This window comes from Abrus precatorius, unplaced genomic scaffold, assembly GCF_003935025.1.
Source record: "Abrus precatorius isolate BTA unplaced genomic scaffold, Abrus_2018 Scaffold9, whole genome shotgun sequence".
Taxonomy (NCBI): Eukaryota; Viridiplantae; Streptophyta; class Magnoliopsida; order Fabales; family Fabaceae; genus Abrus; species Abrus precatorius.
Window position 1 is genome coordinate 12421860 of NW_020874439.1, and position 17676 is coordinate 12439535.

Below are 17676 nucleotides of genomic sequence, written 5' to 3' on the forward strand. Positions count from 1 at the left end.
TTATAATTATTTTTTATAGGTAAATTTCTTATGATACATTTAATACTAAATTTATTAAGAACATGCATTTCAAAGTATATTTATACTAATATATTCAATGTCTAATAACTAAAATATTCTAAATAAAAAAAACATCAAGAATGAAAAAGAAATTTTGAATCACTCCTAAAATCTTGAAGAATCTTGAAAATTGCTTTTACAAAAAGTTTAGGTTTAAAGTTCTACTTCTTTCATTGTAAATTCAAGTTTTTAGACAGACTTTATATAAATTTTTTTATAATAAAATAGTAAAAAATAAAAACAAAAATTTATTTTAAACTTATCTCTACTGGTATATAGTATTCAAATATGTTAATATAAATCAAGTAAAAAATATCACCAAGTAATAATATGATTTATGAATTTGGAAAAAGTATTTATGAAAAATAACTATATATAAAAAAAGAAATGTGGAAAAAGATAGACTATCAAATTATATAAAGATTAACAAATTAATTTAACTTAAGAATATTTATTGATCTATTTATAATTTGAAAATAAGTAAATATTATTGACATTATTATCATAGTATTAAATTTTTTTATATCATAATTAATTTAATTATTTGTAATATTTCAATTATGAATCATTTTGATTTTATTACTCAAGTACAAATTACATAACTATATATCAATTGTTGTTTATGATACATGAAAAGGTCATTTATCATAATATGTTATGAAAACATGCATTTGCACGATTTTTTTAATAATTTTTTTTAATAATTTAATTTCAATTTTACTTTTTCACAATCAATTTAATATTTGATAAATTTTGCTTCAATCAATCAATTAATATGTAATTATAACTATTCATTTAAATTTAAATTTTAGCAACTTTAAAAATTGAGTCATGAATTATAAATATTTTTTTTATGAGTTTAATTTTAGTACACAATTAATTAGTGTAAAGACTTTTACTTTGTCAATCAACTTACAAACTTCATAAGTATGATTTTTATACTAACTATTATATAAATTAATAATTTTTACTGATATGATAATATATAATTGGATGACCGGGTAAAATTATTTTATATTGTCATTATAATTAAACTAAATTATTTTGTACACAATCATAAAACTTAAAAAATGATTCATTTTGTTATATTTTATATGATTAAAATATATCAAATTAATATTTTAAATAAAAAGGTCAAACATTATATTTATTAAAGAATTTAATTAAAAATAAAATACATATAATTTTAATCAATTTTATTATATAAATAATTTCATCTAAGTAAAAATAAAGAAACTAATATTAGTTAGGAAAGTCTTTTTGTTTGAACACCTTTTGGTCCTAGTAGCATGGTGGATACCTCGTTAACAAGATAGAAACAAACACGTGTCTTAATTACTATAATTAAAAAGAAAAAATCCTCTAGAATTAAAGTGTTATAGTTCAATTAAATAAATAAATAAATAAATAAATAAATAAATAGCATCTTGTTGTACAACAAGCTACCCATTTCTCATATAACTGTTCATGGAACGAGTAATTGTTAAACCTACCCCATTAACTAGAACTGTCAAACCCGTTTCCTAGTTACTTCACTTCTGATTTTCAAAATTTTAATCCCTAATTTTGTTAAAATATCACTATTAATTAGTGAGGACTATTTTTAAAGTGATATTAAAATTATTATAGTGGTTAGTCGGTAACAACTAATCTTAATAAAAAAAATACTTAATTTTTTAATATTTTAAAATGACAAACTATTTAAGATAAATGAAAAATATTCAAGTCAGATTTTATGTTTGATACACAAAATATAATTTGTTTCCTTTCCTTTCCATTACACACCATTGCATTTGTTTTTCTGCACCCAGCACTGTTTCTATTGAGCAAATATTCAGCTAAAATTACGTAAATAAATACATAAAGTCTAGAAACAAAATCTAGTTATTATATCTTATCATTAATTACTAAAATTAAGATATAAAAGTCACGTCACATCTTAAAAAGTTAAGTAACTTTTAAATTTTTGTTAAAATAACCCTTATTAACTTTTTTTTTTTGCTATTAACTCTAATTATCTTTTATTCTTTACCATCCTGTAAAGTTATATAATCTAAGTTTATTCTTTTGGTTTTTATAATAAAAAGAACATTCTAGTTAAATAAGTCTCTTACCAGCATTTGTTGCTTTAAACTTCATCTTCCCTGCAATTCTTTGATATATATATATATATATATAGAGTGGACAAATTTTGCATAAATAGTTGACCCTTTGGGCAGAAAAATTGGCATTGGAGCCAAAAGTGGGGCAGAAGCATGTGCAGCATGTGTAAGTACCATGTTTTTGTGCTAAAGTAAATCCGTGTCTCAAGTCTCAAACTTTGCTGTGTCAAATATTGGTTTGAGAGCAATAGTTAAATAAATGCATAACAATTGACAGTTAGCAATACACATAATACTTGCCACTGTTTTGTGACTGAAACATTGTTTGTTTATAGGGAAAATGGAATACTCCTATTTCTGTGTGTTGCGTCAGTTGTCTTCTTCCTCCAATACCAAAACCCACGTGGGTAGCCTCAACTGGTGATTTGCACAAAATTAAATTTCTTTTCTTTTTCTTTCTTAAAGAAAAATTGGTATTCAAAATACCTGTTTGATAGAGTTAATTTCCACCAGAGATTGTGAGACAATAGTCCTGATTTTATTGGCTGTGCCAAGTGATCACAACTGGAGAAATATTAATAAGTAATAACAATTTTGGAATTAGAACAATCTCTAGCTCAAGGCCAGATCAGGTTAAGACACATAATTGGGTCAAGTTGAAGAGGACATACTAACAAAGCTGATGATATAAAAATTTGATATTGAAGGGCATTGATTCTGTCTACTAAGTAAACTAATAATTATATAATAAAACTATAGAAATTTATATACATCACCAAGAAAAAAGAAAGACCAATAAGTAAGGATGAGATCATAATATTAAAGAATTTATGGGGTTAGTTCTGTTATATTCGAGAGGACCTAGCCGGCCACTCACAAATCAATGGTCATAACTCATATAGATAAGTCAGAATGAAGGGTTGTTATGAAGCATTCATGCCAAAATCATGGTAGTGAAACTAAGGACCTACCACTTACTGCAGAAACACAGAGTTGTTGCTCTTAAAAAGAGATCAAAACTGTGCAAACACATGTGAAAATAGAGGAGAATGAAAAGTTATCAACATATATAAAATATAGACACTAGAAAAGACCAGAGGTAAGTAACATTAATTTATAAAATTAAGACAATCATGTTATTCAATTGCCACATGGAAAACAAATTAGCTGAATGTAGCACAACTGTACCTTGTGGAACGCATCTTTTTTATATATATTCTTTTTTTTCTACCTTTTCTTTTAATTATTTTATTCTTTTTCTTTCCTCTTTACATAAACCCCTTTTCTTTTTTTTGGAGAATCATAATTCATTAGCCAAGCAGGTCTATTTATTTTTATGCACCCACCACTCATTCTTTGTGTACCATACCAATCAACCCCCCTAGCTAGCTACCATGAGAAAACGTATCAACATGGAAAGTGATGCTGAGTACAACTTTGCCACATCCTCCACCACCTCCTCCACCACCACCACCACCCACACCAACACTTCTAGCACATCCTCTACCTCAAATTCAGTTACATGCACCAAAACTCCACCAAATGAAGCCAAAAAAGCTAAAAACTTGGAAGAAAATGGAAAGGACCCAAAAGGGTGTAAGAAGAGGCAGCGAGAAAATAGCAATCATCACACATATAGAGGTGTAAGAATGAGAAATTGGGGCAAATGGGTATCTGAGATCCGTGAGCCAAGAAAGAAGTCAAGAATATGGCTTGGAACATACCCTACAGCAGAAATGGCAGCAAGAGCACATGATGTAGCTGCCTTAGCCATAAAGGGTCATTCAGCATATCTCAATTTCCCTGAATTGGCTCAACAACTTCCAAGGCCAACAACAACATCACCAAAGGACATTCAAGCTGCAGCAGCAAAGGCTGCAAACACTACATTTCAAATGGTTAAGTATTGTCAAGTTGAAGAAGCTGAACCAAGACAAGCAGAACAAGCTTCATCTTCAACTCTATCATCAATGGACAATACTCATGAGTCTTCATCTTCTCCCTCTACCCTTGATGATGACACTTTGTTTGACCTACCAGATCTTTTCCCTGATCAAAACCATGCACTTTGCTCCAATTCTTATTCTTGGAATGTATGTGCAGTTGACAGTGGATTAAGGCTTCAAGAACCTCTTTTTTGGGAGAACTACTAGAGCCTGTTTCAAGTCAAAAAAACAATATTCAAATAAGAACATGAAAGAGAGAGTAAATTCAGAGTTTATCTTTTTGTTTAGTAGCTGCAACTACATTCTGAACAGAGAATAACTAGTTGAAGAATAGTCTACATTTTTATCTGTAAATTGATCTTGTCTACAGTTTCACTATTACATAAAAAGAATTCACAATATTTCTATTTTTTTAATCTTTTTATTTTATATGTATTTATATATTTTAAAATAAAAAGGACAACCATAAGTGATATTATATAATTTAATTTTTGACATACTTTTTATTCTTTTGATATATGCATCGTAAAAATATGCATTTATGATTAAAAAAAGGATAACTTTTTGTTGTCTAATTTATGTGTTCAAAAAATATTTTCTGTATTGATGGGATTAAAACAGGTGGCAATGAAATAAACCAAAGTTTTGTTTTTTAGGGGTTGAATAAGGGTATAGGTGAGGCAAAGACTATTCCACGATCCAGTAAATTACGTACCAATTAAGAATATATCATATGAGACAAGTCTCCTTTTTTAATATACATATAAGGTATTTACGATTGGAATGACCTTTTCAACTTTGATCGAAAAGATGTCTTAACAAAGGGAGCAGATTTTGGGAGTGTTAAACAAATTATTTCAAATAATTTATAAGTTTATTTCACTAAATAAATAGAATTGTTTATAAATTATGATTTCATTTTTACACACAAAGTTTCAAAAATATCCTTTAATATTGTACTACTCATTTTAACTATTACATTATTTAATCTTTTATTTTATTTTTAAATTATATTATCTTTAAATGAAAATACTAAGAATTAGAAATTAAATAAAAACCTAAATTATAAAATTTTAAAGATACTTATAATCTATTGAATAAAAATTATATGAAAAACACTATCTGAGAGAATTGGAACATATCCTTTCCTTTGGTTTAGATCGAAATTTTGTTAATATGGAGAGCAGATTTTAGTTAGCTCTCTCATTGGTTTTTTATTTTCGCTTTGTCTTTGACATTGTCATGAAATTGACTTGGGATATATTTTGTTATTAGTTGAAATATTTGTCACATATATAAATTATTATGAAGAAAATATAAAAGAAAATTATTTTATTCATTAAACCATATGTCAATTAAAATTTTATCTCTATAAAAAATGAAACACGTACTTAAGCATCCCCAACATGGATTATGGAGAATCACTATCTGGTTTCTACACAATGCCTATTTTAATTAGTAACTATATTTCATGTCACACGATGTACAGTATTATAATATATATTATATTATTATTATTATTATTTATATTTTTTATTTATGTTATTTAATAAAAAATATTAAACTTTATTTAAATAAAAATATTATTATTTATTTAGTAACTAAAAATTCATTTTATATTAATTTAGTCATTAAACATATAAAAATAACTAATAACAAGATAAACATTTAATAACTATTCAGTACATGAATCAACTGAGAAAAAAAAAAAACATTGTCCAGAATCAACTGATAAATAATTGTTCTAATTTAATATGTGTTTTTGAGTTTAAAAATTAAAAATATAATTATTTAAAAGATATATAAACATAAAAATAGTAAAAGGAATTACCAAAGTAATAAGTTAAAAAATAAAAAATATCATATGTCACTTCTTGTAATAGATTTTTTTATAATATTATAGATTATTTTATATTAAAAATTGTTTAGGTTAAGTATATCATTAATAAAAAATATTATAATTTGCTCAAAGAAAGAAATATTAAATTATTTATTTTGTATCTAAAAATTTACTTGATGTCAATTTAATTATTAAAAATATATAAAACATCCAATAAAATGTAAAAGTTAAAAGGTGAATATTCATAAAGATAAAATAAAAATAATAAATTAATACATTACAATTTATTTTTAAAAATAAAAATTCTACATAATATTTATAATAAAATATTTTATAAAAATAAAAAATATCATATTATACTTTTAATAAATTTTATAATATATATAAATATACCTAGCTAACTAATCAATTGAAATGTGATATGTAATTAAAAAATTAAAGGGTTATATTAAAGTGTATTAAAGATAGTACTGATTAAAGACTATTACCTATATTAATTGAATTGGTTAATTACTTGAAAATATTTAAAATTTATATTTTTAATAATTTAAAATTTCTTAATCAATACTAAAATTAGATATTTTGTTAAATTAATTTTAAAGTAGAATGTCCAATACATTTCCGTTAAAATATTGTGTGGTAAAGGAATCTCTCAAATTTTTTGTTTTATTATAATTTACTAATAGATAAGATATTTTTTATAGCCTTTGAATAAATAGCTACGACTTCCCCTTGTAAGAAATACAAACAAACAAGCAGAACAAATCGTACAAGTAACAAAAATTTAATTTGATTAGTTAAGTCATATGCTTACAATCATAGAGTAATGAAAATACCATATACATTTTACTCATGATTAATTTTATATTTTTTTTTCAGTAAAAAAAATTATATTCTTTTTCACAAACCCAAATACACACCTCCATTTAATTTAATATTTTTTTTCTCACAGCACCCATAAATTATTAATTTATACTCATAACATTTTCTTAGTTGGACTAGACTTTTAAGTTTCATAAATCTAGAGATTTATATTTCAAAGATAAAATATAAATAAAATTATTCTCATTTGGAAGAAGAAATTTCTTATAATAGTGTAAGTATAAATTTTTTTATAATATTTTATTTAATTTACATTTAACAGCTAATAAAATAATAAATTATAACCCGTTAGATATAAGTTAAATAAAAAGTTTAATTTTAATATGAGAATTTTTAGATTTACACTATTCCTCATTTTCACTTATGTTATTATATATAGTCAAGCATGCAAAGTTTTTCAAGTAAGGTAATAGATATTATATATTATTTCAACAAACTATTGAACACGGCGTGGCACAACTGATTAATAAAACAATGAATTTTCTATAGTTATTTATAATAACAATAGGCATTTTTAAAAAAATGATTGGCAATTTTTTATTTCTAAAAATTATAGAGTTTGAAATATGGAAGCATTTATTGCGTAAGCATGACTCCAAGCATCCAAAATGTTTAATCATTTTATAATATTGAGAAATATGTCTATATTTAATACAATAAGTATGTGACGACTATGCGCGTGTCAGTGTTAAAATATCTTATTGATTTAATAGTACTAGCATATGATGCTCTTTTAAATTAAATTAAATCAAATTGGTCGACGTCAAAATTAACACATTGTTTTTAAGATACCAATTTTATCATTTAACAAATACCCCAATCAATTTTTGTCTTTTTTTTAAAACCTAAATACTATATTATTTTACTATATTGATATTAAGTATCAGTGTATAAATTGTATGTAAAAAAAAACAAAAAAGTTGAATAATAAAAATAATTAGGACTTATTACTTAATAATTTTGAAGTTTTGAATTTGATGTAGTATTAATTATATGATTTATTCATAACAAAATTATCATGCATTTTAAAGCCTTTGTATATATGCCCAACATTTACTACTCTTTTGTATCCATTCATTTAGTTGGAAAAAAAATAAAAAACATTTTTAGTTTTTACATATTTTATCAAATTTTAATTTTAGTTTTTTAATTTTTAATTTTATTCTATGATTTTTTTTTAAACGTAATACTTTTGTCCTCTTTGATGACATGATTAATTAAATTGTTATGCACTAAATTTTTGTGTCATTTACTATTTTTATTTTATTTTTGGTTATATAACACCACTACTAAAAATAAAAAATTTTAAATCAAAGATTAAAATTGAAGTCTGATACTTTAAAAAAGAAAAAGCAAACCACGCTAGTGGGATGTGAGTTTTTATGTTATATATAAAAAAAGTGATTCATAGTATGTAAATGCGTACTTTCATCGTTTACACATTGACGGTGGCTTTGATATGTGTCTGGTTTTACGCAGTGATTGGGGCTAATTTTAACGTTAATATTTAATTATTAAATTATATGAAGGTTTATTATATATATTTTATGGTAAAAACAAGAGCAATAGCGCTTATAGCTATCAACTTGTTGAAACTAAAGCATATTTTATTATTTTATGAATATATTTCTATAACTTTCTCAGATACATTTAATTTAAATGTATGAACCCACAGATTCTAAGCTCCACACATTAATTTATTCAAATGATTAGTTAGTACTGTGATAACTATTAACCATCAAGCAAATGAAATGTGAAACCGTGTTTTCTGCATATCATTTGTACCCAATATTCAATATATTATGGTGATTTCAATTTTGCGTACGTTTTAAGTCTCCTTATTAACACCCCATTTTTTCTCAACCCTATACCTACCTAGTTTAATTTTGAACTATATTTCAAAGTGTAATATATTTACAAGAAGAAAAGTTAAATTATATTGGTGTAAAATATATTTATTTTTATGTTATTTATTAATTTTTTTAAATTTATTGTATTTATTTATTGTATAAAGCTATAGGCAACCTAAACTCTTCCACTCCTCTCTCCCCTTTTTTTTTTTTTTTAATATTTTGGTTGGAAAGACATGCCAAGAAGATTAAATGCATCATATAGTAATCATGCCTTTATTAATTGGCTTATAAATTAATTTATCAAACGTGATGTTATGCTAATATGAATACCCAGAAGGATCCAGATCGAATAAAATTTTGCTTCTAAGCGTCACTTTTTGCATAATGATTAATCAAAAGAAAAATCATCTTATTCTCAGTCTGTATAGATACACATGTAGGTACTCAAAGAAGGCGACATCATCATCTAACCAAAGAAAAAGTGTATAAAGACAGTGTAAATTAACAGAGCCAAAAGCGATTGTTTCCCTATTAGAATTATTCAAAACCATTATATATAGCAAGTGCTAAATGACCTCACTATGAGAAAAGAGTGATAGAAAGAATTGAACCCAACTATATAATAAAATAATATCTCCTTTGACTATACAATAAATAATTGAACACGACATGTTTTGCCATTTGCCAATAATATTTTATACATGCATGTCCCCATCGGTTTAGGGTTCAAAGTACAATGATTATAATTTCTAGCTATTCATCACATCAATTTTGCATACCCAAACAACTAGACCCGCAGTTAATACTCATAATTTATTAGCTTACAAATTAATTACATAAGAAAATATATAAAATATTAGCCACCAATTTAGTAATAATAGGCTTGAAAAGATAGAGACAAAAACTAAAGAAAAATGGATCATGTCTCTGTGGAGTCAAGCTATCGGCAAGAGTTACGATCTTTCTCTTATGATTATGACATGAGAAAAAAAGGAACTAATTAACAACCATAATAATAACATCGTTGATTATATTATAATTTTCTTGTACCAAATATAAATATTATTAATGATTCGAACTATTTAAAAAGCAAGTAAACAGTATGACGATTACATCAACCTCCTGATTCCTTGCTGAAATCAACAAATTATTGGAAATGTGATTTTGTCCATAACGACACACATCACTTGGCTTCAACTTTTGATTTTTTGTGATCAATGCGCATCAGAAAGTATCTTCCCGTTTGGTGATTGTTCACCTTAATTAATACTATACACATCAAATTTCACAAGGATCTATGTTGGGGAGCCATTGAATTGTCATAATGTTGTTCTTCTATTGCCACCAAAGCTTACAAATTGAATCAAGATATGGTTTTAAGGGCTAAGATATTGCTTCGCTTTTCTGTGTTTTTGGTTCTATTAACAATAGGCATTATGCTCTTTCACTGAGCATAACATTAAGAAGGGCCAATAATAGTAACAACATCATTATAATAATGACAAATTATATTACAGACCCTAAACTTTAATAAAAACTAGTAAGTTCTAATTAAAAAAATTGTAAAGGCTCATAGTTTAACTTATTGTTGAATAAAAATATATAAACTTAATATTAAAAAAAAACTATTTGGTTTGATGAGAAAACAAAACTAACTCTTAAAAGTATTTTCAGCTCTTTAAAAACGTTATTGGTTAAGAATTCATTCTCATAATAAATTATATCTATAAAATTATTTTATTTGACTTTTTTTCTTTTACATTACTTTAATTATTTCTATTCATATAACTATAAAAAAATAAAAAATTAGTATTGTCAAGAAAGATTAAAGACGCGTAAGAAAAATGGACACTGAATTATTATTATTATTATTATTATTATTATTACTATTATTATTATTATTTTGTAATTGAAATCAATATTAATTAGAATACCACCGTTTGTACTTATTAAAAAAGGTTATTATGAATATTAGATTAAGTTTGCTAGTTTAATTTGATGTGTGGTTAAGTATAAAATAATTAATATTTTTTTCAAAAGTAAATAATTCTCATTGATATAATTAGTTTATAATTAAATAATAATATGAAAACTTTTACATTGTTTGTATATTTCAATTAAATGATTTAATTAATATTACTTCCGGTCTTGTTTAATAAGAAAAAATCCTTAATTTCTCAATATTAATAAAACATAGTTATATGTCATAAATTTGTACTCTATTCTAGAAATATTTACAATATTAAATAGTCAAATTGATATTTTATATATTAAATAAGTGAATGTATCCAGTTTTATAGATGAAGGGTGAATATCATATTAACACAAATATTATAATAAAAAAAGTATAAAAAGAACTTAGTTAATTAATCTAAAAAAGACATTTTTTTTCTTATATTTAAGAAAAAAATATTGGTAATTGTTTCCATAAGACTAGAGATAATTTGTATATAATTTGGAAAATTATGAAAACCAAATGTGCCTGAAAAATAAATCAGGCATTTCGATCGCTTATACACTTATGCAGGTTATTTTTTATATTTTAAAATTTTTATTTTATATTTATTATTTTATAAATTAATAAAAAGTATAATAAAAATTTAAGTAATAAATTTATTAAATTAAAAATATTAAAAAATCCTTTTTAAGTCAAAAAAAGGCGAGAAAAGAAGGAAAAGAAAAATATATATAATTATTGACCACATGATTCATCTTCTTGTATGGGCTTTTTTTATTATTATTATTATTTTAAACCATTATCTTTGAGGATACTACGATTCCCAATAAAGGAACAGAATATTTGTAGGCAATGCGAAAGAGGTTGTCATGCTTAAGTATAAATGCAGCCCAAAAGATCTGAATAACAATATAATGTATTGTAGACTGACACTAATTAACAAGCAAGAACACAGCACATGAAAAATTGCAATGATTAGAAACCCTAAAACATTTAACATTCAAATGCGAAGTCAATAATGGAGATTGATGCTTTTAAAATTTTACATTAGTGAGTAGTACTATTAAATTAATAGTATTTTAAAAAAGTAAAGATATATTATATAATTATTTTAATATTTAAAAATAAATATTTTATTATGATTAATAAATACTCTATTTTATCAAATAAAATTAAAGAGATCAATTTTTCAAGATTAAGATACAATCATGAAAAGTTCAAAATTAAAATTAAGATTTAATTTAAAAATTTATAATAATAAATGTTATATTATATTGTATAAATACAAGGTGCAATTGTAATATTTTGTTTTTCAATTTCAAAACTTTGAATTAAGAAATCAACATTTTTAAAATTTATTATTTTATATTAAAAAAACCTATGGTACATGACTATCAAAATTTTAAATTATTGATAATCAAAATGTTATTTTACATATTTAATGTAAGTGAAGAGAGAAGTCAATTTTTCCCTTAAAATAATAATGTGACATAATGCAAGAGATGATGAATTCAAGCAATATATCATTTTTAAGTATTAGATGTTCAAAATATATAATAAAGATAGATAGTTCAATTAATATTTATGATTGATGGTTCTAAATTTGAAGAGCAGAAGGTCACTTGGAACAATGACTTTGGTTTCGAAAAGAAAGACAAGGTTCCAGTTTCATTTTTTCTTTCACGTTGGAAAGAAATGCATATGATGCTTTTGTTATCAAATGATAAAAAATACTTGTATGCTTTTGATGCAAGTTTCCTCTTTTGTTAGAGGAAGAAAGAGAGTTGGGTAGAGAAGTGAATATATGTTAAAAAGTAACAATTGCTAATTACCACGTTCTAAAAGCACTTTTGGAATATAATGATTTGAATTAACAAGGAAATTCTCTGAACTGATTATGGAATCTCGCATGAAGCAACAATGTCAAAGGAAATTTGCTCCTTTTGGTTTCGTCAAAGGATTCAAACTATTAAAGTCTTTGAGGTGTTTGTTAATGTTGCCTCAAGAATCACTTATTTGTTAGTATTTATTTGTGAGGCGATGTTTTTGTGAAATCTCAGTGAATTATCAATGAGGAAGCCTTTTTTGTAATGAAGAAATGTTAAAAAATTAGATAAACTGATTTTATAATCTTATTTCACTTTTCTTTGTTTAATTTATTTCAAATTTCAAGACTCGATAACATCTTATATTATGTAGTTGTTTAATAACGTAAAATTTCTTTTTAATTCTATTTTAAAATAACTTTAACATCCAAACATATTAAGTTAAATACAACTTTGCAATCTTATTTCATATGGTTAAGGATAATATTTTTTTTTCTAAAATTAGAGATTATTCGACCATGAGATTAGGGTTTTTTTTATTTCATATGGGGCTGAACCTCTTCTTGAGAGAGATCTGTGGATGAGAATCATACTTCTTGTCACGTAGATTGGAGTAGAAATAAGTTAAATTGCTCATTAGAAGCCTATGGCTTAATCAAAATAAGATCATGTCAAATGAAACTTATTTACTAAAGTGAAGACATTTTTAAAAACATATTTAATTAAAAAGTCATACTTTGTACCATTCATATAGTACTACCGTCATCACCACTAACAACAACACTAATAATGTAAATATTTACTTAACATATATTTATTTTAGTAATTAAAAGCTTAACTTTAATTTGTTAATTTTCATATAAATTTAGGTTCATTAGTTTATTTAGTAGTAAGTTTTTTGAACCTATTCAAAAATCTTATTATAAGGTAAGCTTTTAAATAAACATGTAGGCCAAGTTGAGATTTTAAAATGGCCAATCCAAACCTTAAAAAATACTTATACTCCGCAAATTGGCTAATTTCGGACCTTAATGTTAGAAGTCAAGTTACACTCAGGTCTTGCAAAAGCAAAACTTAACTCAAATCTCAGCACATTTTTACTCCTATTTGCAAGATTCTTGTTTTCAAAAACTAGAAAAATAATCTTAATTAATTATATGTGCGCATATATTGTAATAAATTTTAATATGTATTACATTAAAAATAAAAACTTATAGTTTGAAAATTAGATAAAAATTGAACATGGAATATTGCTGAACTGATTGCATATCAGAATCTGTTCAAATTTTAGCTAAATCTCAGTTGGCCTTTTCAATTAGCTGGCAAATCCTTGTGTGATAGTGGTAAGCTTCTTCGGTAGAGTGGCGTCAACTAAACTAATAGTCAATCAATTATTTTTGGTACACCAATAGAAAATTTAGTATACATCCCAGTGAAAAGATTCAAAGCATAAAAAAGAAAAAGAGATGTTTCCTTTTCTTCTTCTTCTTTTTCCTTAGAGACATATCAACTATCAGCAATTTTTCTGTTTAAAAATAATATTTAGAGATTGTCATGATTTTCTATGATATTGTCAAGATTATTTATCAATATAATAATATTAATATCTGGTTTCACATAGAAATGTTATGAATCTATCTGTTGAAGTGGGACAATGGTTTTGTTAGGAAGGTATCCGGCATGATGGGTAAAAATAAGCATCACATGAGGAAAATAAATAAGTTTTATTTTTTTTCAAAGATGATGAGATTAAAGTCTCATTGAGAGAGTCCAATTATACTTACATCTAATAAGGCTAGATATTTTTAAAAGAACAATACTGCAATGTGTAAAAAATAAAACACTACAAAACATAACATGTTCTTAAAAGGCATTTCAAACAAAAAAGTATAATTAAGATACTATGAAAAGCAAGTAAAAAACTCATTCTCCTTCCAGGATGAACTTTGTTTCCACAAACAAACAACTAATAAGGAAAAAAATTATACTTTTCTTCACTGTCTCTTTTTATTGTTGTTGTATATGGATATAGCCAGTTGTGCTGATACAACAAACTTGTTTCAAATTTAAGAAATTTGAAAAGCCACAAAAAGTACAATGAGTTGTATCAAAGTTCATCATTACTAACTTGTGAAAGAGAATGGAAAAAAGATCACGAATAACAAAGGACGGACGAAAACTTAGAGAACATGAGATAAGGTGATACGAGGACAAGAAGAAGGAGGAGAAAATTTAGGTGATAATTCAAAAACAAAATAGAAAGTATTAAAGAAGATAAAGAGAATGGGTAAAAAAACCTCTCACCAATAAAATAATATATATCTACAATGAAAGGTAAGTTTTCATAGAGAGAGAAACCTTTTTAAGGGAGATGACAGGAGGGGTTGACGGTTACAAAATACAAAAAGAGAAGAAAATTAGGGTTAAGAGAAAGAGATGAAAGATTTACTAAATCAAAAATTTCTTATTAGTCATCTACTCAAAAAGTCAAATTGTTGAGTCATCAACTGAACAATCTAGAACTCCCAAAAGAATGATTCTGAAAAGAAAATTGATTCTGAGGATCTAAAAGAAATTTTCATGAATTTGATCAATAATAAGAAATTTTTGATTTAGTAAATTAGATTGAAATTTTGAGACGCATAAAATAATTGTCAAAACTTCTTTTTTAACAGTTGAATAATTCTGCTATACAGAATTCCAATGCTTTAAAATATATTCAATGATATGCTCATGTTAAAAATTTGAAAAATGAAGTGATTATGGGAACTCCTTTTATTAAAACTCTTTTCCCGCTTCAAATCACGAAAGAAGGAATTTCTACTTACCATTTAGGTAAACAAATAACCTTTTTAACAGTTGAATAATTTTGCTGTGTAGTGTGTAGAATTATGCAATGATATACTCATGAGAATTGACTCTTTGTTTGATAATGTCACCATAGCCTATGTCAGAGGCATTTGTTTCAACAATTTTGAAGGTTTGAGGAATGGGAAGATAAATATATTTTATTTCTTTTGGAGAAAAGCTTACAAAGATAGTATCTCAGAGCACTTCTCTCTAGATTTCTCTCTGATAGCTAAATGAAAGGGTGTCTTATAACATGGTCGAGAATCAAGATTGAGATTGCTAGTCTTTTTCTTGAGCCTAGAGTATTTGCTGATATGGTCAGGTTTACTATAGTTGTAACAGGTTACCCCTATTCTCGATTTTCTAAGAATATTGCTGGTGATGACTTTTTTCCCATGCTTAGTTGGAGGTTTTCTATTGTATTTCTTTTTGTAAAGTTTTTTGTGGGTCTTAACCGTTTCTCTTTATTTAATTAATAATAATAATAATATTTAGATTTTAGATTATTTGATTTGTTAAATAGTTTATCAGTTGCCATATTTCAGAGGAAGTTTTTTTCAAACTGATACTAATTTTGTAGAATCAATAATTGAAATAATCAATATGTTAACTTGAAAAAAATTTAAATTACTTGAATCAAATAAGTTTTGGTTTTTTAGGACCTATTTGTTTTTCTCTTTTAAATTTAGTTTTTTTATTTTTAAAAATAAAAAATTTGTTTGTTAATTTAAGTTTTAAAAAAATTTTATTTTTAGTTTTTAAAACTAAAAATTAAAATTACTTTTATGGTTTTTTTATTTTTTTTATTTATCTTCTCAAAATTAATGAAAATTGAATTTAAAACAGTTTTTAAAAGTAAACTATCAAACAATTTTTATTTTTATTTTCTTCTTAAAAAAATTATAAAATTATTTTAAAATATAATTTTTAAAAATTGAAAATAAAAATAAATCAAATAAGCTCTCAATATTTTAATATATAAAAAATGCATTAGAAAAATCAAGTAATTTGAATAAGAGATATTGAATAATTTAAATTAAGTCAGAGATCAAATTAAACATATCCTAATCTCAATACTTTCTAAACAAATAAAAATAATATGTCAATAACATATTTTTTTGTGTAATTATATTTTAAATTATTTTATTTTATATATAATTTAGTCATTTTTTTATTTACTTACATTTTATTTTTATAATTTTTTAAATTATTTAAATTTATTTTCTCACTCCAAATTTTAAGCAGAAATTATTAAATATATCAAAGACACGATATATTATTTATTTGTAAAAAATTATAAAATAATTAAATAAAAATATTTTTATTATACTTTATACATTTTATTTATTATTTACATGTTTTATTGATTATCGGATGAGATTTAATGTGAGAGACTTAATTTAAATTTTAAACAAAATAATGTGAATAATTAAAATAAAAAATATAAATAAATTAAAGTATGAAGACTAAAAATAAAATTAAACCTATGTTTTCTTCATTAAATTTGAATTAAAATATTTTTAAGCTCTTTTATACACAAATGAGAATTGTTCTCACGAAAATAATTAATCATGACCTAACATGTATCATTTATATTAAATACGACCTCATTTTTTAGAATAAGACTTGATTTTTGTTGTTATATCGATCATATTAAATACATATTTGTATATATAAAAAATATAAATTTCAAATAAAGATACTCATATTTAAATTTTCATTTTAATTTTTTAAAATTAATTTAACGAATAACATGTTATTTTCATGATGATTTATAGATATCTAAAACTTAATGCTGATTGAACAATTTTGACTATTAATTAAAATAATTAGATTATATGAAATTTGAAAATTAAACATCTTTTAGTGAATACTTTTATTTTAAAATATATACTTCTAAAGTAAACATTTTTTTAAAATTAAACAAATCTAACAAATCACAGTCCTAAAACCTCTGAAACACATATTTGAATAGAAATTTTTAATTATCTCAAACACTAAAATAAAAATTGTCCAAATTTACCTCTTATTTTTATTTCTAAGGTAAAGGTAGTGATTTGCTCCTCTAACTTTATTTTTTATTTTAAATTTGTTTTCAAACTTTTTTGTTTAATTTAACTCTTGAACTTTAATTTTTGTCTTAATTTTAATCCTTCTGATATAATACTGCATTTTAAAATTTAGTTTTGATGAAAAAAAAAGTTTAAAGGACACAATATTGCCTGAGAAAATGACAATTATAGATTATAAATTTTTAAATCAAAACTTCTTTCCTGACCAAACAACAAGCTTAAAAAAAGTAAAATAGTTATATACATTTTTTAGTAAAAAAAAAATAAAGCATAGAAAATTTACCATAA

At 24.0% G+C, this 17676-nt stretch overlaps 1 protein-coding gene across 1 annotated transcript; it reads left to right on the forward strand.

The window, feature by feature from the left end:
* The first annotated feature begins 3556 nt into the window (after nt 1-3556).
* LOC113851354 (ethylene-responsive transcription factor ERF039-like) lies at nt 3557-4315 on the forward strand. Its single transcript, XM_027481818.1, has one exon. It carries the CDS (start codon nt 3557-3559, stop codon nt 4313-4315), a length of 759 nt encoding a protein of 252 aa, XP_027337619.1.
* The last annotated feature ends 13361 nt before the right edge of the window (nt 4316-17676 follow it).

Coding starts and splice junctions, on each gene's coding strand:
- LOC113851354 (XM_027481818.1), top strand. CDS start 3,557: ATGAGAAAACGTATCAACATGGAAAGTGATGCTGAGTACAACTTTGCC.